A 27,951-nucleotide genomic window follows, 5' to 3' on the forward strand; every position below is an offset into this window, starting at 1 on the left:
GACTGAGCGTTTGACTTACTTATATACTGTCTGCGGCTGTTGAATAGTTCTAGCGACGTGTATCACTACCTAGAGCCCCACGTTGCCGAAAGTATTTCCAGTATTTCCAGGCGATGGTGTGTTATAATGCAATTCTTCTTTACCCAACTATTGTGTTGCCTCTCTCGTCATAACCAACGTAGTCATCTCAGAGAGAAGCAGTATGGTATTGTTGCGTTCTGTACCTCTGTTTGTATGTGCTATTAGCGTTTTTCCAGCATAAGGATTTGTATTGCAGTCTAAGGATTTCTCTTTATATTTTCTAATTGGAAGTACTCGAGATTAATTATCATAAATTCTTATTTATTAGACCATTTCTGCTCTGGATGTGCTCCAGGTTACAAATTCGACATACTACATTGTCAAACTGCAATTTCAAGTTATCCCAAAACTTATAATCGAAATAGATAAATAGAGATTCGACGGTCTAACTAGAATGAGAAGCAAATTCAAACGTATCACAAAATAAACGAACAGAAAATGTGTTCTTAAGGACGTAAATCACATTATTGCATTTCCTAGAACGCTAAACGATTATCGGACAATGATTATTACAATAGAACTCGTAAAAAAAAACATGTAGAACGCTTTGAAATGATAAACGATCAATTTAAATTCAACTCATTTCTGTGGACGTTTCAATGCTACATATATGAATTCCACAATTGCTGTATAAGTAGCTTTTCATGCTTTGTTCTATTTGTACAAATGACTAGTGTTCTATTTACGAACAAATTAAACAGCTGTTTTATTCTTCTTATTAACGGTTAATTTTATAACTAGTGCTGCCGTTATAATATGTCTGATGTTGTATAGTTGCCCTGTTTAGATGGGAATTGTTTAATTAATAGAGCACGAAAGTAAAATGATAGATTTCACAATATTGGTTCATCTTTGCAGTTTTGCTTAGTTGTAACGATTTATGTTAAAAAAAAACGATATAAATAATTTTTCAGACGAAAAACTACAGCAGAATGAGAAAGAGTGTATATTTGGAGGGAATGTGCTGTTCGTACAATATAATAATCCTAAATCATAAGCGTTCGGTGAAAAAAATCTCTGAGAGAATTGCGAAGTGTGGTAAACATAAATCAAACATAAACGTCGCGTAATTAAATCACACTTTTTGATAAGAAGGAGAGAAACCAAACACTATAACTAGGTATATAACACAAAAGAAAACCTACATTAAGAACACGTGAGTGCTTTTTTATCGTTTGCCGATGTTAACTGAATGAGTACGAATTCGCTGTAGTTTCTGAATACTGCTAAGTTCGATCAAATTTACCGATGGAAAAAATAACGCTTTTCTTGGGAGCAGGACATAATAAACTATCGAAACTGTAAGTTGAAACAAGTCAAATATTCGATTCAGCTTATCAATGCACTTCATGTTCAGTCCAAGTTAGTTATCTCAATAGATGAATAAATTTCCACACCAACCAATACGGTAACATACATCCAACACAGAAATAAAATTTACCATACTCAACACATCTCGAAAGTGTTTTATTCATATGCAAACATTACAAGTAGCAAAAGTGCAAACTCTTTAGGTGGTGGTTTCCTTTACAAGCGATTAGTTTTGTTCTTTTTATCTCGATTATAAAGCAGTTTCTGTATAATAGCTAATCAACTACATTAAGTATACGAATATCCAAAGTAAAAGCTAGAAGTAGGTGAGAATAGTTCTCTTGTTCAATATTTTTCACCGATTTTAAGTACGATTTGAGAAGCTTTAGCAGCGAGTTTTTGCAGCACCTGTTCTAGTAGAAGCAGTTATCGTTTAGAGGCTATTATTTGTGTATTATTCAAAGGTGAACTAACTTCCATTTTACTTTTCAATCTCCAAGCTGGCCCACTATGAATCGTCAATAATTCCTCATGCTTATGCATTGTATAAATGCCTCTCAAAATACTGCTCAAATACCTCAATCACAGTCGGATCGGCGTTTCTTGTCAAAACAAAAGTTATTTCAGCCGATTTTTTTCTTAAAGAAGAACAAAAATACTCTGACATAAATAAATGACTAGATAGGTTGTGATGAAGCTCATATCAGCATTGTCTGACCATTAGAGTAAGGTGGGACGAAAGTTCGACCTTAGCTGAAAAATTCAAAAGTCTCTCCTTAATAGCTTTGATGAATTTTCAGTTCATTAGTAGTTAGAACGATTTTTTTTCGGAAGAGTGTTCAAAACGAACTTTTGTCAACCGGTGCACAGTGGGGCAACGCTACCGGTAGTGTGACCATAACCACTAGCGTCGTGGGTACGCATCCTTCAGATTTGCCGCCTTTTTTTATTTAGTTTACAAAGAGCCAGCTTTTGGTGGTTTCTGATTAGTTCGTATTCCTGCCGTATAGATGGCACTCGAATATGTTTTTTAACGGAGATCTGTAGAATGCATACCCACGGCGCTAGAGGTTTTGGCCACACTACCGGGTTCACTGCTCGACTGGGGCAAAAGTTCGCAAACTGAATGGCAGATTTTGAAAAGTTTTACCACAAACTACATATCTTTAAATGTCCCATGATGGTATGAATGACATAAAGAAATCCCATGTTTAGACCCAGATATTCACCCATATTCTTGTTTTCGTTCAAACCGTGTTTTCCATACAAAAAAAAAAGTTTTTTATGTATGGAAAATGCGATTCGTACGAAAACAAGAATATGGATGATTGTCAGAACTTGGTGAACGACTAAATCCACTTGAATAGAGTGGTTTACCTCAATAAGTACAATAGGGTCGCAATTTTTCTGAAGCTTTGGTCAGAGTACCACGCCAACTCGAACTTTTGTCCCACTGCAGTGCACTGTAGGCATTTCTAGCTTCCCGATGACTGATGAAAAGACCTCCAAACAAGTGTCAAAACATTGAGTTATATTTTCCACGGGATTCAAAAACCTCAAAGCGAACGTTTGCCCCACCTTACTCTACAGTCGTTTCTCGGGCTTAGTTGTCCAACACAAAAAGGTTCCTCTAATTCACTATGCATTTTTGATTGACCATAGAATTATACTTACCTCAATTTGCTTAAGATTTTATTTATGCACGATTTACTTATCCAGCTGTGTTTTAAATCTCAACCAATAGGCCAATACACCGTACTTACTTTAGTATTTAGTAATTCTCGATTTTGCAGCTCAAATTTCACAATCTGGAAAAAACGAACAAAGAAAATTTACCGACTTAAAAAATTGTATCCGGTTTCAGAAAATTGTGGGACATTGTTTTTGAAAAAAAAAAAGTTTTCTTTTTGAAATATTCTGTTTTTTTCTCAATGGACCGCAATTAAGCGAATCGTTTACTCACCTGCTTATCACACGTTGCCGGGTAATCATGTTTACTTTGTTCTTGCATTTTATTCCACTATCTGTAGTACCACGGGATTATCAGAGGCCTCCATACAGAATGTATTTGATCGTTCAAGTTTTGATTCCACTCTCAGTGGCTTACCGTCTGCAACACCCGCACTGCTATTACTTGTGTCAGACGACGAAGACGTATAGGCGTCTCCGTGCAGATTGTTACTAACGACTGCCGGTGCTGGTGCCGCTGCCGGTATCATTACCGCATGAACATTCTTCAGTGCCCTGCCACTGTTACTGCTGTTACTGTTTGACCGATTGACCGCGGAAGATGACTTTCGAGATTGAATGCCCGCTATCGGAATGTGGCTATTCTTGACGGCTCGTGCTTCATTCGCTTGCTTGGCAGTCGGAATAGCATCTGATTGTAATTTGGCTGTTCTTCGAAGATGAAGCGTTGTGTTGAACACTCTACGCGTTCCAGAGCTGTGGGTTGTTAGTGAAGCAGAGGATCCGGACTTGGTGATGTCACTAGCTGTTGATTTGTCCCTGGACATTAGGCTAGGTGACGAAGCAGCAGATTTGTTGCTGGAATTGGTGGAGTTGGACTTTGTTTCATTCGATCGACGTGCGAGAATTTCTCGTGATCGTTGTGAAAGGAAGCTTTTCTTTACAAACGAAGAGGATGAATTGGACCCTACGCTTGCGGTGGATGCGGTGCGATTGATTCCTAAAGCCGAGGAAGTATTCGCTTTGTTCGGTCCCAACCTTGAACTGCTCGGACCACCTGATTTGAGATTGCTTTTGGCCTGGACTGAGCCTTTGTTGGCAGCTAGAGAGTCGATAGACTTTGGTCCGTTTGCTCGATCTTTGAATATGACCGGATTAGACTTTGAGTATGTTTGCTGAGGTTTTTCTAGATTTGTATCCTTGGTTTTGAAGTACTCTTGGTAGATCAGAGATTCGTGTGAAAGTGTACTGTTCGTTTTCAGGGAGTTAGATTTTAACGATTCGGCCAACGAATCTATCGAAACATCCATCTCGTTGATGGTTGGACGTGCCTTAAAATTTTTGGCATTCTTTGCAGGAGAAGACAAACTATCCAGCGAAATGTTAGAATCGTGTCCGTGTTTTGTGATGTTACCTGCAAAGTAGAAAATAATAAATTAATACATAATATGTCAATGAGAAGACTGCAAGCCGCAAAATTACCTAGGGGTCCTTTTTTGCGTCCCGTAGCCGGACTAGAGGTGCGCGTTGAACTGCCACTGGAGGAAATATTCTGCACCTGCAAATTGCTAGTATTTTTTGGCTTCTTCGGTTCCAAATAACGGGGTTTAACGTTGCTCAGCTTAGTTTTCAAATTGTTCAGTGGCTCTGTCTTTGCCACCTTAGATCCCATGTCCTCCGACTGAGAGCGCTTATGGCTCGACAGATTATTCTTACTGAGAAGTCCAACCTTAATAGCCGCTTTGTTTGCCTTAGGTTCTGGGACATGGCTCTTGGAAGCAGTTTTAGATAGCTTACCATTTTCCGTGATTTGTTGTTCGGACCGAAAGTTGTTTCGTTCAATGATTTCGTGTGTTTTTGTTGATTTGTGACTATTCAAAACGTTGTTCAGATCGTTGTGAAGAACGACTGTTTGTGTGTGTTGGGTGTTGGTTTTATTATTAACGTTAAGATTTTGATTTTCATAGGATCGCTTTGTGTGAGCCTGGATGGCCAATCGAACTTGACGCAAGTCGTTTGTTCTGGAATGAATTGACGAGGACGAGCTTGTCTGAGAGGAATACGAGTACCTCGACCGGGACTTTCGATCCTCAGTTGGTTCCATCAGACACGCTAGCTTCTGTATTTTATTCCTCAATTCGACGTCCATTCGTTGCCATGAATTGACTCGCATTGCCCTGGCGCACTGTCTGATTAAACACTGTTCAACTGCCGAAAGGATCGCATTCACCATCCCAACAAACTCGTCACACCAATCCATCTCTTCTTCTTCGCGATTATAATCAAGATCAACCTTTTTCTTTTCGTAGATATTCAAAATGTTCACATTGTCACTCGAAGACGGCGTTGTTGTCATTGTGAGCACTTTAGCTTGCAGTAGTTTGTGCAACCTTGTGGTACGTGGATAACTCTTGCAGGCTTGATCGGGACTTAAACTCGTCGCTGCTCGAAGTAGTATAGGTTCTACATGGGAGATGGCCCAGCTATAATTATGACCAAGCGAGAGAAAACTATCGCTAGCAAGAAGAGATGCAAAATGATCTTGTATATAATCGTAAGCAGCATCCAAGATATCCCGAACCACATTCTCCACATCTACCGACCATTTGTACGGCTGAAGAACGGTTAGAAGCTGTTCGCTATCCAAAATGGTACTCAGCACTGTTTCGGACGTCTGCAAATACGAATAATGAAGACGGGTTGAAATATTCAGAGTAAAAAGTCAACTTACCAGATGGGCAACAATCTGTTGCCTACAGCGATTGACGACATCCACAGGGAGCTGAGAAAATTGCTTATTGGACCAGATTTTGACGTAGTGCCTGCAAACCCATTTCAAACATTTGCGGTACAGGTCATCCAGGCCATGATTCAACGTCACCGGTAAGACCTGCAATACGCCATCTGTGCAACCAGAGCAAGGCTGAAAATGGAACAGTGATGTAATCTAGCCCAAAGTATGCATTCACTCAGCTCCTACCTTGTGGAAATTGTGACAATAGTTGGTTTTCAACGCGTAAGCCGTAACCTCCTTGAGTCCTTCGAGTCCAAGAAGATCGGACAGAGCTGCGAGTTCCATCAAGCTAATACCCTCCGGTGGATGCGAGGCGCCGGAATAAATGTGACACAAAGAAAAGTGCACAGCTGCATACGAATATCCTGGTAGGCTTATAACGTTCCCAGCATTCTGTACCCACCCACCGGCCAAAATAGCAGCAAAGTACTGACAACGCGAACGCAGGATACACTTGTGGGCTCGCATTTTCTTCGATTCGGCTTCGATCGTCACATCTGTGGCGATCTCCTGAAGGAACATTTTGAGCAGGTCTTCCCCCAACCGGCGCGGTTGTCGACTAGAGATGGACTCATCGATAGATTCTAAAAAAAAAAGTAGGTTTTGATTGTTTCAGCTACACTCTACCGCGTTCTGTATAATTCTGTTTGGCATAATGACCATTTGGAATAAATGTGGAAAACCACTAGTTTTACCGATAAATAATTGGACCGCCATGGATGAGCATGGTAGTTTGAGTCCAAAATCATCGAAAAAATGACTTGGAAATATACACAGTCTATCTGTTGGTCTGTCATTTACTGTCAGCATCTTAAGTTGAGCATGTAAAATGTCACTAATGAAACCGATCCTATAACACTTCCTCGAATACCATTTCTACTAATACCACTACCCCGAACAAAAAAAATTGTCCTTATTTTCATCATCAAATGAAAAGGAAATTATCTGAAAAAGAATGTATTCAGGAAAAGTACTATGCACATCAATATTCACTCAATTTATCGCGGAAATGTTATACAGTTTTGGTTAAATTTTAATTCAAGCTTAGGGTGGCCGCCTTGACGCGTCGTCCCCTATGCTTCGAAAGAACTGTTTATAATAACCTTTTGCATGATGAGAGGAGCATTCAGGGAAATTGACTATTCGGGGTAATAACATTCGGAGTAATGGTATTCGGGGAAGTGTTATAGGATCAAAGAAACCATCAACAATAATCTAAAAAAGTGGTTTTAGATAGATGCTCGTAAGAAATTTGTCTCCTAAATTTAACCCTGTAGTTTAAAATCTCTACAAGCACTTTTCGATACATTTGGACCTAAGACATTAAAACATGTTCATAATTACCAAATCCAGAACGACTAGACGTAATACTAGAGGTACACGAAAAATCTGATGTAATTAACTCGCTTATGTCGGAACCTCGATTGGCGGAGTTCATGCCAACATCAGATGGTAAGCTGTTGCTGAAAGCTGTGTAAGAAGAGCAAGATTTTAGCAATAGGAAATATAACTGACCAGCAACAGTATACCTTTTGAAAGATGGGGAAACAACCGACTAAGACTTCTTGAATTCTCCACTGAAGAAACCAAGTTCATAAAGTTGTTTCCCGTGGATCGTGACATATTCCACGAATGACGTTCCATCGAAACAGTGCCATTTACGTAGTAATTATGCTGCTGCTGCTGCTGTTGCTGGGATTGATGAGATGGTCCGATAGTGTTAAACTTTTGGGTATCACCAAACAGCCGCGCCACTCGGTTCGAACCAGCAGAGTTAGACATGTACCCAGCACTGGCAGACCCATTTCCACTGCTGGAGTGCAACTCGAACTTTGCCGGGGCCACCGGAGGTTTGTCCATGTCGGACAATTTCACAAACGAAGAGCTCTGAGATTCAACATTTTCCGAGACAGTTTCTAGAAGCTGTTTTTGCTTTTCGATCGTTGCATGAAGCGTCTCCATTGTGTGTTGTGCCTTTCGGCTGCTCGATCCGCTAGGAATGTGTTTTGGGGAACTCTCAACTGCTTCGACAATGGTTTCCATTTGTTTACCAACCGTGGTGTGTAACATAATTTCCTGAACTTGTTTGGGACTTTCTGGGTCCGTTGGAAGAATACAGTTTGGTTCATCTGCAGGATTGTTCTGGAATGTTACATCGTCCGTATCGGTGGTTGTGGACGCCTGAGAAGCGTCCTCGTTGGATGATAGGATTCCATCGGTAACCGAACCTTGACTACTTTTGTCGAAGGTTTCGTTGATTTTTACATCCTTCCGTTTCTTTTTAGCTGACGCCGTCATTTCCGTGGGGATGAATCCAGTTGCATCTTTGGGCGAAACTTTGGACTCGTTACTTGAGTGAGCCGAATTCGATGAAATGGAATGATTCGAATAGGTACTCAACTCCGACTTGGAGCAGGTAAAATCTTCAAATGGTGACACGGACGAGTCAATCGACATACTGGAAGTCTTGGATAAAAACGGGATTTTGTCCAAGATGTTCATTATACCTTTATCGCTGGTGACACTAGTTGATCGTTGGTATTCTCGGTTCATTATCCGTCGTTCATGGAATGTTCCTTCCGTGCTGGTGGGATTCCAGGAATGCCGTTTGGATTCATTTTTTACTACAGATGGAGGATTGCTTCTGCGTACAATTGGCGACGAGTCTGATTCAATAAACATGTAGCAGTTTTTCTTGTCTTCGGATCCTAAATTAGCTGGTCTGCTCGGTACTGACATACTAGTGGGCTCTTCTTTCGTAGAAACAACAGCTGAAGCAGCAGATAGCCTACGAGGAGCTGGCGACGGCTTAAGTGTCGAATCACTGCCGATGTCAATGAACATAGAGAACATGTTCTTCTTTGGATCCTTTTCGACGGATTCAGCTCGCGAGCTATTACAACTTGAGCTGTTTTTCACCGGAGGTGTCCCGGGCTTGGTCAATTTCGGAGTATTGCTCCTCGAACTATCACCGTCGGACATGTCTATGTAAAAACCCGTAGATTTTTTCATCAAATCATGATGCGCTCTATTCTGTGGCTTATTGTTAACCACAATTGATTTATCTTCTTCTGGCGTTTTGATGCTTCCCAGATCAACAAAGAAACCCAAACCACTACGATTGTGCTCGATAGATGACATAGCCGCTGATTTTTCGTCATCGGGACAGTTTTTCAAATCCACCACCCAAGATTTGGCAGAACTACTCAGCTTTCTGCTTCGCTCCTCAGGCTTATAGTCTTCTTCAAAGCTCATTCCACCAGATAGGATTGGACAAGTGTCAGTTCGCCGTCTAATCGCAGGACTTTCGCATAATTTCGGTGTGAAGTCCTCGATAGAAGCTCCACCGGAAAGTATCGGAGCAGATTCATCATGTTTTTGCATTCGTTTAGGAATTTTGATTGGCGTTGAATGAGACTCTCGATCAAATGAACTTTCTCTACTGTCCTCCGATAGACGATGTGCTCTAGGGATACTGACTGCGGAATTAACGTGAACTATCGAATTGAATGGCGTATCCGGATAGTGTGAGCTCTCTTGATCCGTAGAATGAGCCACCCTTGAAGAATAATCTGCAGAACCGGAATTATAACCACTGGTGTTGATGCCACCAGTGGTCATAAATCTAGAGGTATTGTCCAGAGCGAGTGAACTGTACTCGTAGTTTGGCTCGCTGCCAGAGGAGTATACACTCGGTAACGACATGTCACTATAGTTTTCATCAGGAAATTGTAAATTAGGTTCTAATAGATGACCAGAATACTGCTGAATTGAATTCTGGAACAGAAACGATCCCTGTTTCCTTTCCGATTCTTGCCTGGCAATTGCTTCCTCAGTACACTCTGTGCCTTCGCGTTCTTTGATGTGCAATTTATTGGTAAGAAATTCGTTATCCGGTAGTGAAGAGTACTGATCTTTGACTTCAATCTGAGCTTGACTGTTGGTGCTCTTCAGTTTTTCATCATCACTTAGGATAGCCGATAAGGAAATTGATGCTTTCTCCTGTTGCTGTCGCTGCAAACTTGAATCCATGAATGAAGGATAAGGAACTTCGTCTTCGTCATATAACGATGAAGCATCTATGAAGCATGCTTTCGATGTTCCCGGCTTACTTTGCACCAATGAAGGGATTTCAGCTGGATCTGTTGCAGCTTCGAAAGATTCTGTGACTGGCTTCGACGGAGAGAATGTTTCCCAAGAATTGTTTTCCGATGAAACGGAGTTTGATTTCATGATTAAAATTTCTTCGTTTTGGCGCTGTTTTTCCTCCTTGGTTGAAGATCTTGCTAGTTCAAACTTTCGTCTCTGCTGCAACATGTCTTCTTCGGTTTCCTGAATTTCATACTCCTCCTCATCTTGGTCTCGATCTTCATCCAAACCTTGACCCGAAGCAATGCCAACCATCGCAGCTACAGTGGCATTGGTAGCTCGTGTGATCTTCACTACGTTGCTCCACATTTCGTCATTAGACTCTGGCGATTGACTGTCAACTATTTCGTACGTAGATGTTGAGTCCGTTGAGATCCTATTAGATGTAGCTAGCGATGAGCCAGGAAAGGTTGGCTGGCTCTCGTCTCTTAGCATCACTGCATCTTGGTGTAGTATTTCCTCCTCTCGGTATTCTTCTTCATCCTCCACGTGCAACAAGGATGAAGAGCGAACGTATGGTTGATTCTCCATTAGAAGCTAGCCGCTTCACCTAACGGTGGTAAGGGTGTGTCGACGACATTTTGAATGCTGTAGCAAACATCAACTGCCACTCAGGCTCCAAAAGATACGATCGTCTGAGAGCACCTTTCCATCAGCATCTTATCATCTGTAATACATGAGAGAAACTTATTTCAGTGAAATTCAGTAAATACAGATCTTACAATAGTCTATATACACGTCCAATTTGCTCACAAAAACCAACATTTTCGCACAGAATCGCAATCCACTTAACAGCTCATCAGTTGGGGACACATGTTTTCAATTCACATCCCAACACCCACTCTCGCATGTACTCGCATTATACAACCATATTTGTCGTTCTCCTACGGTAAAGTTCCATTATAGGAATAGTCAACGCATCACGAGTGCTCTTCGTTCAATTCACTTTATATGCACATATAAGTATACAATTAACAACAATTACAAAACCTTTTCTGGGAACCACGTAAAAAAAAAGAGACACCGTGACACAATTTTCAGATTCGTATTTAATCATGGGTCAATCGTGCTCGGTTTCACCCAGGCGAAATTTTCGACACGACGACACCGACAATATAATTAATCATCAAATCACAACAACTTTAACCAGCTCAGCAACACATATCTACGGGTAGTGCGTCTAACACGATGATCGTGAAACGACTAAATAAATGCCGCAGTTCAGCGACGGGCGCTCGCTGCTGATGCTCGGTTCAAGTTCAACGATGAATCCATTTACCATCCCAGCTCTGCTGCCTTCCACCACAGACGTCGGACACTCAATTAAATTAATCGGCCACAATAATAATTAGGACTTGTATATTTAACACCGCGAATTTGTTTCAAACATGGGTCCAAGTGAATCCTCATGTACAAAAATGTGATATGACATTAAAAAAGCATCGGATAAGCCACTTAATTTGGCAACACAAAGACGCTGCGCTGTTTCCGAACGGTTTATGTACCAATAGATGATCGATTAGATTGTTTAAGGGTGTTCCTATGTTCAGAGTGGAGAGTTATGACATGTTGTAAGCCAAACAGGATAGTGTTTTAGCTATATCAATTATTAATAGCAGAGATTGGACTAAATTGCTATAAGAATTAGGGGAGACTTGATCTGCTTTGTCCCATATGGAAAAAGTAGGCATTGAGAAAATGACCGTTGATGTTACGAAGTGTAATTCCCACGATAATATATTCAAGTTAAGATCAGTTGGAATTAAGCGTTTATGTTTTGTTGGATCAGCGAAACATATGGCAATTTGAAAAACAAAACTATAACTTGAACTATGCACGATTGAATTTTAGGATGGGACTGATATGCGATTATTTTGCTTGATGGTACAAACAGACTCACTGTTGTTTCACATTTTTCATGATCAAAGTCCGTAGTTTAATCACGTAATATAAAAGTAGATGCCAATTGATAGTGGATAGCGTTGTTATCTCAAAATTGACAAAAATCCATATGGGGCTGATATGCGATTATATGTGATCTTCTTTTTACATACTTCATTTGATTATTATTTAGGGGCATCAGATAGCCTAGGCGGTAAAGGCACGGTATAACCACGCCTGAGGTGGCTGGTTCGATTCCCGGGTCTGGTCGAGGAAATCTTTTGAATTGGAAAATTTGTCGACTTCCGTGGACATATCATTGTGCTTGCCTCACAATATACAAATTCGTGCATTGGTTGGTAAAGAAAGCTCTCAATTAATAACTGTGGAAGTGCATATAGTAGAACACTAAGTTGAGAGCCGGCAAAACGCTCGCTACAGATGCGTAAAAAGCCTAGAAAAAGAAGATTGGAATAATATTAATTATACTAAAGGGTGGAACCGTTAAAAATTGGTCGACTCAAATTTGGTATTTTTTTTTTAATCGTACATTTAAAAAACTTGAATACCCCTCATTTTGTAAATCTGTGCGTACGGAATGCTGCCTCTATTTTGTTTTTGCCATTTTCTATTCAGTTGTCAAAATGACGTCGAAGCAAGAGGAAAAGCGTATCAATATTTTGATCGCGCATAAGCGAAATCTAAATTATGCCCACGCAGATTTATTGCGACAGAAATTTGATTGCGTTATAATGAACGATGAAATATACGTCAAGGTGGATTCCAAGCAGCTCCCATGTTAAGAGTTCACACGGCTACCGGAAAAGGGAAGGTTCAAGATAAGTTTAAGAAGACAAAGTTGTCAAATTTCCCGAAAAAATACTTGGCGATTTGCACCTGCGAAATGGCATTGGCATTGTCAACCAAGATATTTATGAAAATAAATGTTTGCAAAAACGATTGTTACCTTTTTTGATGAAACACAGTTGTTCCGTGTTGTTTTGGCCAGACCTCGCTTCCTGTCACTACGGGAAAGAATGGCTCTGGAACGGTATACCGCCAACAACGTGCAAGTCGTACCCAAGGACCAAAACCCTTCAAACTCGCTGGAGCTGCACCCAATTAATCATGTTTTGTGGTTTTTGACATCATCCACATCCAGAGGGCCAGTCACTTTCAAATGGATGGGAATAGTAGGAAACCATTTGGAAACGCATGAAAATGTTATTCATTATCGTCTTTATGAGCAGTTTGAGATGCACAAAAATTGCACGAGTACATTACTATGGTTATAAGGTAAAAACTCGTCAATTTGTTTCCTTGTGTGAAAGCATGTTTAGTCACAAATCGTGGATTTTCTGATTTCTCCATACTGCAAAAATGATTTTCCTAACAATGAAGGGGCGACATCTCTCGGATCTTCAGTATAGCTACTACTCAAATAATATAAATAATTGAAAAATATTGGGTAATCGTTAAGCGGAACCTCAAGAAGAAAAAAAAAACTCAGAAAACAGTTGGAAATGAGAAACAGTTCAAAGCAAATTGTCGTTCAGCATTAAATAAGGTTGATACAACAGCGGTACAAAATCTGATGGAAGTTGTAAAACGTAAAGCCCGACAGTTCTCATTTAGAAAATTGGAAGCCTTATTACATAATTTTCCTGTATTTTGCTGTCATTGAACTTCAAAAAGAAATAAAGTTTGATCATTTATACAACAACATAATCAGTGTGCACTTAATCATGATTGACCAATTTTTGACCGTTCCCCCTTTATTTTGAAAATCAACAAAAATTTAAAAAAAAAGTATAGAATTTTTTGAAGCAAGTTACCAGCAGCTTACCCCGATTCTCTACTTCAGCTTTCTTTACAAAACAAAAATCATAAAAATCGAAGGAGGGGAGTGTTCTGAGATAATCAACGTATTTTTTTACTATGAATCTACTGAGCATTTCTTTTAGGGTATTTACAACTTCTGCTCAGATGTAATTTTGATTTTGATCAAATCCATCATTTTCATGTTATGATTTTTTGAAAAAATATAATACATTTTGTAAAGACGCCTTTTTTAAAAGGTACTTTGGAGAAACAGATCACATTTAAATGAAAAATGCAACTATTGATAGCAGCGAACATATGAGTAATGTTTCATTCAAATCGGAAACACTCATGTCCAACCGGTTTGCGTTTCGGTCCAATCGGTTCCAATTTGCACAGAATCTTCTACTTTCACTGATTTGTATCTATTTGAGGACAGCATTGATAGAATCCACAAATGACCCCTATCATGGGTGATTTTACAAGGGAATTCTGTCATGACAACAGTCATTTGTGGATTCTATCGCAATGTCCATACACAATGTTTTTTTTTTCATTTGTTTACGTTTTTTAAGAGGGAGAACCTATAGTCGCTATATTCATAGTCTGGCGGATAGAATTTCGATCTATTAAAAAGCGGAACCAATTCAATATATTGTAAACCAACAATTGAAAAGGTACTACATATCAAGTTTTATAAACAAAACATTGATTATTATTTTCTCGCCAATCGAAGGTAAATTATCAGCATCATCGGATAGGGGAAACTTTCCACAACCTAAAGATGGTGTTAGTTTGTGTAGGCGAGCCTTGAGTCACGAGAAAACGGTTTCCACAATTTTGTTCGCAATAGCTGATGTGCTCTTTTCTGCTATTTGACAGCTCAATTGGTTCCCGAGATTCTATCCGCCAGACTATGAATATAAGCCGGTGCCGGTGGTGTAGTGGTAAGCGTGACTGCGTTCTCATCCCAATGGGTCTGGGTTCAATCCCAGCCGAGGACGGTGGGATTTTTCTGAGACATAAAAATCTCTTGTCTCCTTCGGAAGGGGGAAGTAAAGCCGTTGGTTCCGGCCCATGTGTGTTTGAATGAGTGCGATATCATCCTACGCAGGTGTGGAAGCTGCCTTCTTGCACATTCGATTGCCGTCAATGGATGGCAATCGATGTCCGTCGATGATTGGCACTAGATTACGGAACAGAGACCGACGTTAAATAAAAGAAAGAAGAAGAAGAAGAAGAAGAAAAATAAGAAGAAGACTATGAATATAGCGACTTTATCCGCAACAGGTAAAGACAATGGAATAAGGCCCAACATGTAGGCTTGTCAAACGCTATAGGTTTGTTCAGGGTTGCCAGGCCTCTGGGAATTCCACATGGGATTTCGCAAATAAAAATGTGTGGAATTTTTTGAGTGAACATTCATACGAAGTACACTATGAAGGGGCGGAAACGAAATCTCCCAGCAAGCGCAGGATTGGAACTCATCAGGACATCACAGCTGAGGCAGACCCAGAGGGTCTCATGGCGACGGAACCTCAACAAAAATCTAACCTTAACCCAGATAAAGGCAAAAACAAACAACCCAGGCTTCCATGTTGGCCATATGCCCCACTGCCAGGAGGAAACATGATTGAGTGAGTGATTTATTCCTCCCGCACCACTAATCCGAAGTCGCAAGTGAGTTGCGATTGGAAGTTACACTTGCGAAGCACGGGTAGAAGAGCTGCCAACCAAAAATTCGTATCGGTTTGCAGTCAAACGAGCAATAAATACTGTTACAAAGTAGTTATCCAAATTTAGAGCTTAGAAGATCAATTTGGCCAACCCGAAAAACTAAACTAAACTAAATACAAGTGGCGTCCCGTAACATCGCTTTTTACCTGTGCACCAACTGTCAAAACCAGATTTAATACTCGAACCGGTTGAAAAATAAACTTAATCTTCTAGTCTACTCGATATCTACCATTGCCAGTAATATTTTGACAATTGTTTATGTTTTGAAAGTTGTTGCACAGGTAGATTGAGGTTAGGGAAAAGCCACTGTTAAATACGTTTATTCATTAAATTTGGTTTGTTCATTGGGATCAAGACAATGGAACACCGTTCGTGTCATCTTCAAATTGCAAAGTTCGCAACGGGAAACTGTTCAGCACATCAATAAATAAATAATAAATACACGCGTGTGCTTGTATACATCGCTTGTTGTACTGGTTGGTTGGTATTTCTTTCTGGCATCATGACCAACTATTTATGGATAACGACCCGCCTTCAAATGCATGTGTGCCGAATAAATTAGTGAGATGCTCCTATAAATCGGACCAAATCAAACAAAACAAAGCGCTCCCAGTCGCACATCACTTTCACGTATCTGGTTTACTAGGAAACTAAGTACCGACAGCCACATTTTTTTGGAAATGCTTCTAAGCTTAACAGATACACAGAGGAATTCAAAATTTTGGAATCGTTTTACATTCAATGGCTGGCAATTTGCATAAGAAATATGCACTTGTGATTCGATTGAATATAACCCATCGGCCATTTGGACTCGTAACACGATGAGCATACGAAAGCAGGGGATTTGAATGGACGTATGATATAAACAAAAATTTCTATTTACAAAGACAACAACAGCATCTTCAATTCAATGTTAAAAAAGCGACATCAATCGATGAAACCTGTTTTGCCACTATTCCTTTCCCCTCTTAGCTGTTCGATTATTGAGCACCAAAAAAAAAAACATCGCCTCTGCGATGGGTTCCAAGAATCGCCACACTAATGACATCATCAGGTTTTTGATGGCGAGAAAAATAGCCACAACTATAATAATATGCATGTAATGTACCAACAAGTTGATGCTGCGGTGATGCTAACGATGATGGTCATCGCACATCGGTTGGGTGCAAGGATGATTCGTTAAAACAGCAAAACACAACAGATGAACGGTCAACTCTTCAAGTTTACAACACACATGTATTCAAGGTGCTACCGAGCAGGGGCTAAATATATTCGAGAGGGAAGGAATCAGCGATGCGTACAAATGAAAACACATTGCTACCTTATTATCTGCGTAAAAAAACCGAAAACGTTAGTATCAATTTTCGTTATTGGCTAATCTGTCGAATATTGTGGGTGAAGGTTGAAACGCGAAGCTTCACAGCACACTAAACATAGGAAGTAGTGAAACAGCTTGAACTGGCCAAACATTTTATTAACCTGCTGAATAAATTCATATGTTAGTGATCCATACACACTGTCATTATGGTATTGCTATTATTTTCTAACAAGTATTTAAGGCTATCACTTATTTAGGTTGCTGATGCTGGCATATATAGATAGCCACAACCCGCACTTTACCTCCCTTTTTCGAACGGGTTTGAACAAAAAATTAAGTGTTTCTATCAAAGATTAGTTACATTTAGTTAAAGTTAAATTTATTTACCTTTCCTTACGTACTGTTAGATTTGATAAAGAGTCACAAATTACTGAGATCTAGAGTAACAGTTGAAATGGGCCTATGTCCAAAACTTAAACAAATCGGGTTTAGATACCATTATATAGCATCGCTTGATAGCTACTAATCGTGTAGGAAAGTTCCGCATAATCGATTTTCGAAACGGTCGTTCATAGAAATTTTTCGATTCACGCCAACCATTATTTTTTACAAAGGTTTACAAAGCATCAACTTTTCAGGGTTAAGTTCTTGTTCCCACCACCTAGAATGCACTCGCTTTCATATTTTGAATAGATCATCCTAGAGAGAGGGTTTCTTGGCTAAAGTTGTGCATTTCATAAAATTGAGAAATGCTGCCCAAGACTTGATGACCTATGATTTTCAAAAAGCATGTCTTGGGGTTGGGATAACCAGGTGGAAGGAAACCTACTGAGCATATCGCAATAATATATTGGTGATCCGTTTCTTATTGCTTTTTTGCTTATCGCATATTAGCTTATTGCGTGCTCTCAACTTAGTACTTAGTGTTCAAGATGCACTCCCAAAGTTATTAATTGAAAGCTTTCGATGCCTCTACCGAGTCGAGAAATTTTCCAACCCGAAAAATACCTAGACCAGACCGGGAATCGCACCCAGCCACCTCCAGCATGGTCTTGCTTTGTGGCTACGCCTTTACCGACTGAGCTAAAGGAGGCCTCATTCCGAGATCCGTTTCTTGCAGCTCTTGAATCGCGAACCACGCATGTTGGTGAAGATTGAACAGAGATCTACATTGAAATGTTTTCAGCTATGACTGATTATGCACGAATACGGATTTCCGGATAAAATGACGCGATTGGTCTAGACGACGTAAGATCGAGTGATGTGCGTTGTTCGAATATCGGGGACTCTCGAGACCCTTAGAATCTCGAAGGGACTAACGATAAGGTGATGGACTTTAGAGTCTGCTATTTAACATCACGTTAGAAGGTGTGATAAAAAGAGCTGCGATGACATCGACATCATGGTACGGAACTTTGAGACGATGGTGGAAACGTGCATCAGACTGAAGGCTGAAGCTAGGCGGATTGGACTTGCCATCAACTCATAGACGACGAAATACATAGGAGGAAGAGGTTCTAGGGAAGACAATGTAAGCCTCCCACCCCGAGTTCAGATTGACGGTGACGAAATCGAGATGTTCGACGAGTTCGTGTATTTGTGTTCACTGGTGATCGCCGAAAATGGTACCAGTAGAAAAATTCAATGACACATTATGGCAGGGAATCGTGCCTACTTTGGACTGCACAGAGACTACTGTTAGGAGGCAAAAGTTTGAGAAATTTGCTGAAAACTGGGACAGCCTAAAGTAGTAATCCTATGTATGTAGAGATTCGCGGAAGCGGCCATCTTGAGCCAATCGAGCATCTAGAACTGTCAAAATGTGAGCCAAACGACCATGTTTATTGTTTGCCATAATGTTTCAGTTGACTAAAATAAATATAACTCCAAACAAAGTTTATAAGCAAAAAAAAGTATAGTATAGCAGTAAAATGCGTATGTTAACAAAATAGAGTTTTGGATAAAAAGCATTGCGACGTCAAACCACGGAATGGTTTCGCACAACATGCACTTGGTGCTGAAGAACCGGGATCGCTCCAGGCAGCTTCAGAAGTTTCCCCCCAACTGTAGAAAAATACAATTACGTGTGCTCGAAGTGCTCGAACATTACATTTTAACTAGATACCACAAAATAATTATCATATCTACACAAACTCATAGAATCCACTAGGGAAAAATCTATTCGCAAAACTCCAGCCTTTTTTTTTTGCAAAGTTCAGCGTTTTTCGGAAACCGAAAAATACTAACATTGTTGCACTTCCACGACCGCAGCTAGGACAAAACTTTGCAATACACTTCATATTCAGTAAATGTTATCGGGAATTTAAGGGAAAATAATTCACCAGTTCATTGAGAATTCAAACAACGTAAATAAACTCGCAGTGTAGACAACGAAAAAGTCACGCACGAAGCTGACACATTTTGCGCCGCGGCATGTGTTGGCAGCTTTTGTAAACAAAACAAATCACGTTGCCAAATCGTCTGATAATATTTCCGCTAATCTCTGTATATAGGATTATGTACTAGCCTAAAGTATATATTATTGGAATGACTTTTAACGATTTTTGAAATTTGTTGATATGTCTAGGGTGTAAACAGATTATTGAAAACTATTGGACAGCCATTTATGTTTGTACTATAAGAACAATTAATTGTTTGTTGATATATCTTGAAAGATAATTATGTATATGTCATTGTAATAGCTTCCCAACCATTAGATAGTCGTATAAATTTGCCTTATAAGAAAATCCAGTAACAAATATCTGTTTTTGGGAGGATTGCCCCAGTAACATATATCTTATACCTGATCTTATATGATAGTTCAACATAAATTATTCAAATAACTTTCAATGATGTTATAACGTACACTTAAACCATAGAGGTAACTCTAAGACTAGTAGATCCCGAAGAACCGTGCTCAACTTTTTGGCTCAGCTCTGGTACTGTCTTCGGTCCCAAGCTAATCGATGCACCCCTCGAAACATAGAAAAATCCACGAACCCCTCATTTTATCTGTCGAACTTTCATAGCGAATCAAAACAAACATAGTGTAGTACTAGAATATTCGACTAGAATGGGGTACGTTAATTTATTTGCTGGGGACCAATAGGCTAGTCAAGCAGTGAACCAATTTAAAATCGTTAGTTTCCACTATAGTCGCTATATTCATAGTCTGGCGGATAGAATTTCGATCTATCAAAAAGTGGAACCAATTCAATATATTTTAGACCAACAATGGAAAAGGTACTATCAACATTTATAAACAAACGTAAATTATTCTTTCCACGCCAATCGAACGCAAACTACCGGCATCACCGGATAAGGGAAACTTTCCACAACCCAAAGATGATATTAGTTTGCGTAGGCGAGCTTTGAGTCACGAGAAAATGGTTTCCGACGTTTTGTTCGCAATAGCTGATGTGCTCTTTTCTGTTGTTAGTCGTGATTTGCTCAATTGGTTCCGCTATTTGACAGCTCAATTGGTTCCCGAGATTCTATCCGCCAGACTATGAATATAGCGACTATAGTTTCTACTGGTTGCTTATACTGCCGGCAGTGATGGGCAAAACACCGGTACAGCACCGGTACGGTTTTCTAAAGCATAACCAATGTGCTGATCTATTGTACCGAGTGTATGATGCTGTTGTCGGTTCGGTTTGGTAGTTGCAAGTAACACCGCACCGTGTTCACCAGTTCGCTGCACACGGTGCGGTTCCGATTTTCCAGTACCGGTGTTCTGTGTTCACAAGGATGATGTTTTGAATTCAAGAACCGATCCGGTAGTGTTGTGTGTTTATGTGCGTGGTACGCATTATTCAGAATTGCCAGTGATGGCAGATAACTAAACAGAAATTGTATTTGATGAATAATATTATGCAGTGTCAAGTCGAAATAGCGCTTTTTGAATACAGAAAAACTGTGAATTCAAATGATGTATTACGCAATGTGGGTATTCCAGAATCGGTGTGACGTGGAGATCAGAAATCGTCAACCAACGCCACCTTGAAATCCAAGATAGCGGCTTCCGGTTATAGAAAAAAATTTAAACACCTTTAAACACCAGTCAAATACCTTTCAAAATGGGTATTTCCGGAATCAGGGTGACGTCTTGAGACCGGAAATCAATGTCTGCCGCCATTTTGAAATCCAAGATGGCGGCTTCCGATTATATTCAAAACTGGGAAATAATGCCAAATATCCTTCAATATGGGTATTTTTGGAATCTGGATGACGTATAAATACCGGAAATCAATGTCTGACGCCATTTTAAAATCCAAGATTGTGGCTTCTGGTTGGATAAAAACTGGGATATAATGCCAAATATAATCCAATATGGGTATTTTTGGATTCAGGATAACGTATATATACCGGAAATCAATTTCTGACGCCATTTTGAAATCCAAGATGGCGGCTTCCGGTTATATAAAAATTGGGAAATAATGCCAAATATCCTTCAATATGGGTATTTTTGAAATCAGGATGACGTATAAATACCGGAAATCAATGTCTGACGCCATTTTGAAATCCAAGATGGCTGCTTCCGGTTGTAGGAAAGCTGGGATATAAAACCAAATATCCTCCAATATGTCTATTTTTGGAATCAGGATGACGTCTTGAGACCGGAAGGTTATGTTATGTTTAGAATAGGCATGTTTGATAGCAAATATGTAATCATCAATATGGGTATTTTAGGAATCAGGATGATGTCTAGAGGCCGGAATTTTATATCGGACACCATTTTGAAATCCTAGATGGCAGCTTACAATTTACTAAAAATTGGGAAATATTGTTAAATACCCATCATTTTTGGTATTTTTTGAATCGGGATGATATCCAGAAGCCTAAAATTGATGGTGGCTTCCGTATTCATAAAAAGTGGGAAATATTCTACAATATGGGTATTTTCGGGGGTGACCGGTAGATGCCAAAAATCGATGTCCGACGCAATTTTGGAGCCATTGGTTTCAAAATGTGTCAAATACCCTACAATATAGGTATTTTCGAATAAGTGTTTAGATTTTTTACCGAGAAATTTCTGTTTGTTAGCGAAGACCTCAGCAAAATTCCCGTTTTTTAGCTCAATCTCGGCAAGTTTTCACTGAGATCCAGCAAAATAAAATGCTGAACTACTCGATGGTGCTAATATCGTCAAAAAAATCTAAGTGTGTAGGAGACGACGTATAGAGGCTGAAAATCGATGTCCAACATCTTATTGGATTCCAAGATGGCAGGCATTGGCTTTTAAAAACTTGTGAAATACTATACAATATGGGTATTATCACCTCGGAAATGACGCGTGTAGGCCGAATATCGATGTACAACGCCATTTTTGAATGCAAGATGGTGACCACCTGTTTTAGAAAAAGTGTAAAATATTATACGATATGGTCGGCATCGGGGATTCCATAATGGCTTCGGACATCAATTTTCGGCATCTACACGTCTACCTAAATTGAAGGGTATTTGACCCATATTGAAGGGAATTTGCTAGTATTTCCCAGTTTTACTACAACCGGAAGCCGCCATATTGGATTTAAATATGGCGTCAGACATTGATTTTCGGTCTTTATACGTCATCCCGATACCAAAACTACCCATATTGAAGGATATTTGACATTATTTCCCAGTTTTTTAAATAACCCGAAGCCGCCATCTTGGATTTCAAAATGGCGATTGCAATATGCCGTCAGAAATTGATTTCGAGTATGTATACGTCATCCTGATTCCAAAAATACCCATAGTGAAGGATATTTGGCATTATTTCCCAGTTTTTCTAAAACCGGAAGCCGCCATATTGGATTTCAAAATGGCGTCTGACATTGATTTCCACTCTCTAGACATCACCCCGATTCCAGAAATACCCATATCGAAGGGTATTTGACAGGATTTCTCAGTTTATCTGCAACAGGATGCCGCCTTCTGGATTTCAAGAAGGTATCGGTTATCGATTTCCAGACTATAGGCGTCACGCGGACTCCAAAAATACCCATATCGAAGGGTATTTGTCAGACTTCAAAATGATTTCTAGTTCCTTCGCTACCAATATTGTCTATCAAAATATTTGGCAATTGAATTAATAACTGTCGCTTGGTACAAATATTTTACTCACCTTTTTGGGAGCACTGCTATTTAATTCTTGTCAATGTTCCTAACCAAGAACGGTATACCCGGTTTTGGTAACATATAATTGAACCCTGCACACGGTTTATATCTCGTGTACCAAAACCAAAATTCTAGCACACCGGTTTTCGGTTTTCAAGCTGCGGTTCTGAACATCAACTCGAAAACCGGCACACGGTTTTGATTTAGAACACACTGGTACACTAAAACTCAACCGAACCAGGGTACACGCTTACATAAACACAGGAGTATTTTTTTAACACGAACCAGCACACGGTGCGCACCGGTTGGTTCAGTTGCCCATCACTGACTGCCGGTGGAAGCATAACTGTCCTATGTGGCATTTCGACTTTTTTGAGGTTATAATACATCGTAAACATATCACAAGCTGTAGATTACCCAAATGGTAAAATTATTCTTTGAATTATTTGGATTTCGACGTGGTAAGCACTTTGAACTTTTTTTTAGGAAAATTTCTCATTCTCAGATATGTTGCTATTTACAAACAAATAAATTATTAAACGCACTAATCAACTTATCTTGCAACACCTATTTGTACCTTTTCGTGACACATATGATAAATTGGTATTGAAAAACTAGTAAAATGATGAGATTTATTTTAAAAATAAAATAAATGCATACAACGATTAAACTTACATTACTATTATTCCGATGCATGTTGCTTGGTTGGAAGATCAACAAAAAATGATTTTTCGTCTTCTCCAATAATAGGTACAACAACTGCCAACAGAGAGGCCTTCATATACACTTCAATTCCCCGAGAAACCTTTGCCAGACTACGTTGCAGTATTTAAGGTCCTCAAAGGTGTTAGTAAGCCTGTGCGAGCTACCAGCTATGGTAAATCGACGATGAAATGCATTGTATACACAAACTGATACGACTCTTCGAAAAAATAATCGAGATATATCAAAACAAGTTACCTGAACAGGAGAATCGCAGTATTAAAAGGTCTTAAAATCTTTCTGGAGTTTATATCTTGAAGTTAAATAAGCCAAATAACATTTTCTGGGATACAAAGATGTGTTACCAAAATATGCATATTTCTCCAAATTGTCTTGGAGATATTTTACAGGTTAACCATTTTGAGAACTTTTGAGCATTTTGAGTTCATAAAATCATTTAAAATTATCAATTTTGTGAAACCCCATAATATCATTGGTTTTTATTATTAGGTTTTCCAAAATTCCTGGAGTCCAGATTTTTTTAAATTATTATTAAAGTCACTCTTGGATCATTCGTGACTTATGCCGGTTAGATTTGAACTCAGAATAATGATGATTTCCCCTAAGTTTGAGCTGAACGATTTATCTCTAAGATAATTAAGTACTTCGACTTTGGCGTGAGATGTATAGATTCAGATCTTTATGTTTTACAGACTAACCAAGGAATTCTACGTTGTCCTGACTAATCTTGAGTTCCTGGTTAACACAAATGCAGACATTATTTTTAATTTATCTCTGGACCAATCATTATATGATTTTATAATTTCGTTGATTGTGTCCGGTGTCGAACATTTGCATGCCAAGCATGATCGGGTATGCAATGAGTTTGAGATCGGTCATTATTTAAATGGCTTGAATCTACTTTTCTATCTTCAAGTATCTTCGTAACAAGTTATAGTATGTCTGGCTCAGGTTTTAGAACTACTTAACACAATAAAATCAACAAATTTAAGAAAAAATACCAACCGTCACGCACGAAATGTGAAACATAACAACAGCAACCAGTGTAATAGGATGCTTTGTTGATTGTTCATTAACTCTTGATCGCTTGTAATACTTATGAATATTTTAGGTGGACAAAAAGGCGAACTAAGAGGGGGACGCCTGACCTTTCCAAAATTTATATCGCTGTGAAGCAACTGTAAACTCTAGAGGGAATTTATATCTGTAACTGTAACCAGTTCGATTTTGTTTGCTAATCTGGTTAAAATGTCATATTTAATTATCTTAAAGATAAATCGTCCAGCTCAAACTTTTGTTGGGGGGATCATCATCATTAACTGAGAAGTTGTTCACAGTGGGACAAATATGCGTACATTGTTCAACTCATCAGAGGCATAGCGTCCCAAATTTTTTTTTATCTTTTTTTTTTGCAACTGCGATTTTCTAAGTAGAACCAAGTTTTACCGTGAAATTTTACGATAGCAGCAAAACTTCTGTTCAAACTTTAACTGCAGTTTACTAATTTTGGTATTTTGTAACATGGGACAGTTATGCTTCCACCGGCAGTATAGTGGTTCAAAATATTGATTTTGCTTCACCAGGCTGAATTGATTCTAAATCAGATCCTGATCAATCTCCCAAAACAACTCCGCTCTCACCACTTTTCGTACTCTTTCGGCTTCACTCCGTCTGTAGCACTCGCTGCCTTCCGTCAGGGTGATACCAATAGGGATCATTCCGGCGATAACGCAAACTGCTTCCGACGAGATGGTTTCGTACGCACTCACGACTCGCATGGACATGAGCCGGAACGTATTGCTTTCTTTTGTTTCTGCTTGGGTTCCAGCCCAGACTGGATCTCCATACCTCAGTATCGACGACAACATACTAGCCAGAAGACGCCTCTCGCCTCTCGTCTGGAACCAGAGTTGTTCGACATGATTCTAGCTATCGCGTTGATGGCCTTCGAAGTCTTCTCACAGGCATATTCGACGTGGCTGTTGAAGTTTAGACGGTCATCGATCATCACTCCCAGGTTTTTCAACACGCGCTTCGAGGCTATGGCATGCTCCCGGACGGTGATTTCTGCCCGCTGCATCGCTTTACAGTTACTGACCAATATCATTTCCGTTTTGTGATGGGCTATTTGTTCCTTGCATCCAGTTACCAATCATGTCAATCGCCTCGGTCGCCAACATTTCCACCTCTTCCAGCGTATCACCTGTTACCGTCAACTCTTTTGTGTAGCTTCAACGTAAACACGCCGTTGTACATCCCGATCCAGAGCGTTGGACCAAGGATGGGCCTTTGGGCGTCGTAAAATTTGAACAAGATAGTATTTATCAAAAGTGGAACTTGTTGATATCAAGGGGAAAATAGCTGACACCATGGAACTGCTAACCATTAAATGCAGATGATCCTGAAATCTCTGTGAATATACGACAGATGGATTATGATTACTGAGCAGATGGAGATCTTAAGAATAGTACCTGATGAACCTGAAGTCTGAGGACTTCACGAAGGTCTTTGATCATCTGAAGATCTTTTAAAAATTACTGGCTAACATGCCACTATGAGTGATTATCTATTGTTTTTCCTTGGTTTGTGCTGAGCACCAATGCTACCGACGCCAGAGAGGCAGCTCCCACACTTGAACCCTACCACCTATCGACCCATCAACTCATGACCAAGGAAGGCGTGATCAGAGATGTTATGCCTCAGAAGATCCCGGTGGCGCTGACTGGGATTGAACTCAGGCCTGCTAGGGTGAGAGTTAATCACGCTTACCACTACACCACCGGCGCCGCTAGAGTGATTATCTAATGCATAAATGTTGTTTTTTTTTAATAATTACTTTATTTGTACAGGCTCTATCGAATAAACTTTACAGAGCCGAGTAATCATTTTCGTTACACATTATTACAGGCTTACATTTAAAGTTAAAGGAACTGGACCGAGTACTCGCGGTTTTCTCGAGGTTAGTGGAGAAAAATGATTTTTTAATTGATGATCGATTGAAAATCTTCAGAAAATGCGTTACTAACAATTAAGTCTTATGATGTTATTTGGATTTCTGAACAGATAACTCAGTTGAATCCTCAAGAAACATATCGATGGGAATAATGAACACATGGAGAAGCTTAAACAAGTACTGTCTGTTTAACGGTAGGTTGGCAAACATGAGACGGACCGAAAAGTTGTGGATAAATTGTGCTACCCTGGGAAGCAGAGGGTTAAATGTTAATCAATCAAACAAAATGCAAATTCTGAGAGGGTTTCAAAGACATTCTCAGTAGAATACAAATGGAATTCTGAGGAGAGTGCCTAGGAATACTCAAGAAGAACTCAAAGGAAGAATTACAAGGAAATTCCAAGGAGAATCTCCGGGTAATTTTGAGAAAAATTCAATGGATTTTTGAGGAGAACTCTCACAGAATTGAGGTGAATTTTAATGGAATTTTGGAAAAGCAGTGGTTAAAGGAATTTTCCGAGGGGTGCGACACATCTAAATTTCGATTTTAAATGGTCGAAAGATCTCACACTATTCCAGATGCCTTTAAATTTATGTATTTCGATTTCCCTTAGGATTTATGTTGCGTACATTGCTTTAGAACTAATCTAAATAAAAGTGTCGGTTTAAAGTTTTGAAATTTGAAATGTAATCAACAGAAATATCACATCGCATACACTTTGTAAGCAGCTACACCCTCGATGCTGAAAACCCTAAATTGAACAACTCACCGGATTGGTTTGATGAAAATACACTTAACAATGCACAACCAGATTTTCACTGCGCGACATCGGGAAAACGTACAAATCAATCAATCGCAAATCGAATGCGGTATCTATATTTTATCTGATGCTGCAACCATCATTGTGATGCAGATATTCTTTTGTTTGATTCTTACACAATCCGGTCAAGTGAATACAAAACGACTACCGGTTTTGATGACAGTCTGGTCTCTCGTATCATTCGATAGAAGCAACCAGTCCGTACACAGCAAAAGGAAAATCCTCTTCGTGGCCTGATGATTTCACTTTTCTCTTGCCAACTCTTTCGAGCTGTATTTTGATATATTTCTCACAGTAGTGCTACGCACTCATACATCAGCCCAATCTTCACACATCAGATACTAATAATGACACAACCAGGAAAGAAAAATCGAAGCAATATTTTCCGGAAGAAACTACCTTTAATTCCAGACATCAACACCAGAAATAACAGCACCAATGAAATAAACACGTTCACTTTTTCAAACTTAATGCAGTATCAGTTCAATCGTTACGAGATTAATCAAATATTTTCCTGATTAACAAACAGCGCCGCAGTTTTCACTCCGCACAACGACGAAAGTCAGAAATC

The 27,951-nt window shown here is 39.5% G+C and overlaps 1 protein-coding gene across 3 annotated transcripts; it reads right to left on the reverse strand.

Moving 5' to 3' along the window:
* Nucleotides 1–321: 321 nt before the first annotated feature.
* On the reverse strand, nucleotides 322–27,951 carry LOC135700962 (uncharacterized). 3 transcript variants are annotated; one of them, XM_065221630.1, is made up of 8 exons: nucleotides 27,780–27,951; nucleotides 7,405–10,691; nucleotides 7,220–7,345; nucleotides 6,062–6,459; nucleotides 5,813–6,004; nucleotides 4,564–5,755; nucleotides 3,356–4,495; nucleotides 322–3,200 (listed from the first exon to the last, which is right to left on the reverse strand). In XM_065221630.1, exons 2-7 carry the CDS (start codon nucleotides 10,553–10,555, stop codon nucleotides 3,405–3,407), a joined length of 6,150 nt encoding a protein of 2,049 aa, XP_065077702.1. In that variant the 5' UTR covers nucleotides 10,556–10,691; nucleotides 27,780–27,951; the 3' UTR covers nucleotides 322–3,200; nucleotides 3,356–3,404. The 3 variants fall into 3 exon arrangements, with proteins under 3 accessions (XP_065077702.1, XP_065077701.1, XP_065077703.1); XM_065221629.1 differs by having other exon boundaries at nucleotides 27,330–27,951; XM_065221631.1 differs by lacking the exon at nucleotides 27,780–27,951 and adding an exon at nucleotides 10,788–11,234.

The sequence above is a fragment of the Ochlerotatus camptorhynchus genome, unplaced genomic scaffold (assembly GCF_037179485.1).
Source record: "Ochlerotatus camptorhynchus isolate MF236.1 unplaced genomic scaffold, CSIRO-AGI_Acam_v1.1 ptg000146l, whole genome shotgun sequence".
NCBI lineage: Eukaryota > Metazoa > Arthropoda > Insecta > Diptera > Culicidae > Ochlerotatus > Ochlerotatus camptorhynchus.

Coding starts and splice junctions, on each gene's coding strand:
- LOC135700962 (XM_065221630.1), bottom strand. CDS start 10,555: ATGGAGAATCAACCATACGTTCGCTCTTCATCCTTGTTGCACGTGGAG. Junction 6,005..6,061: donor ATTGTCACAATTTCCACAAG/GTAGGAGCTGAG, acceptor TTCCATTTTCAG/CCTTGCTCTGGTTGCACAGA. Junction 5,756..5,812: donor AACAGATTGTTGCCCATCTG/GTAAGTTGACTT, acceptor TCGTATTTGCAG/ACGTCCGAAACAGTGCTGAG.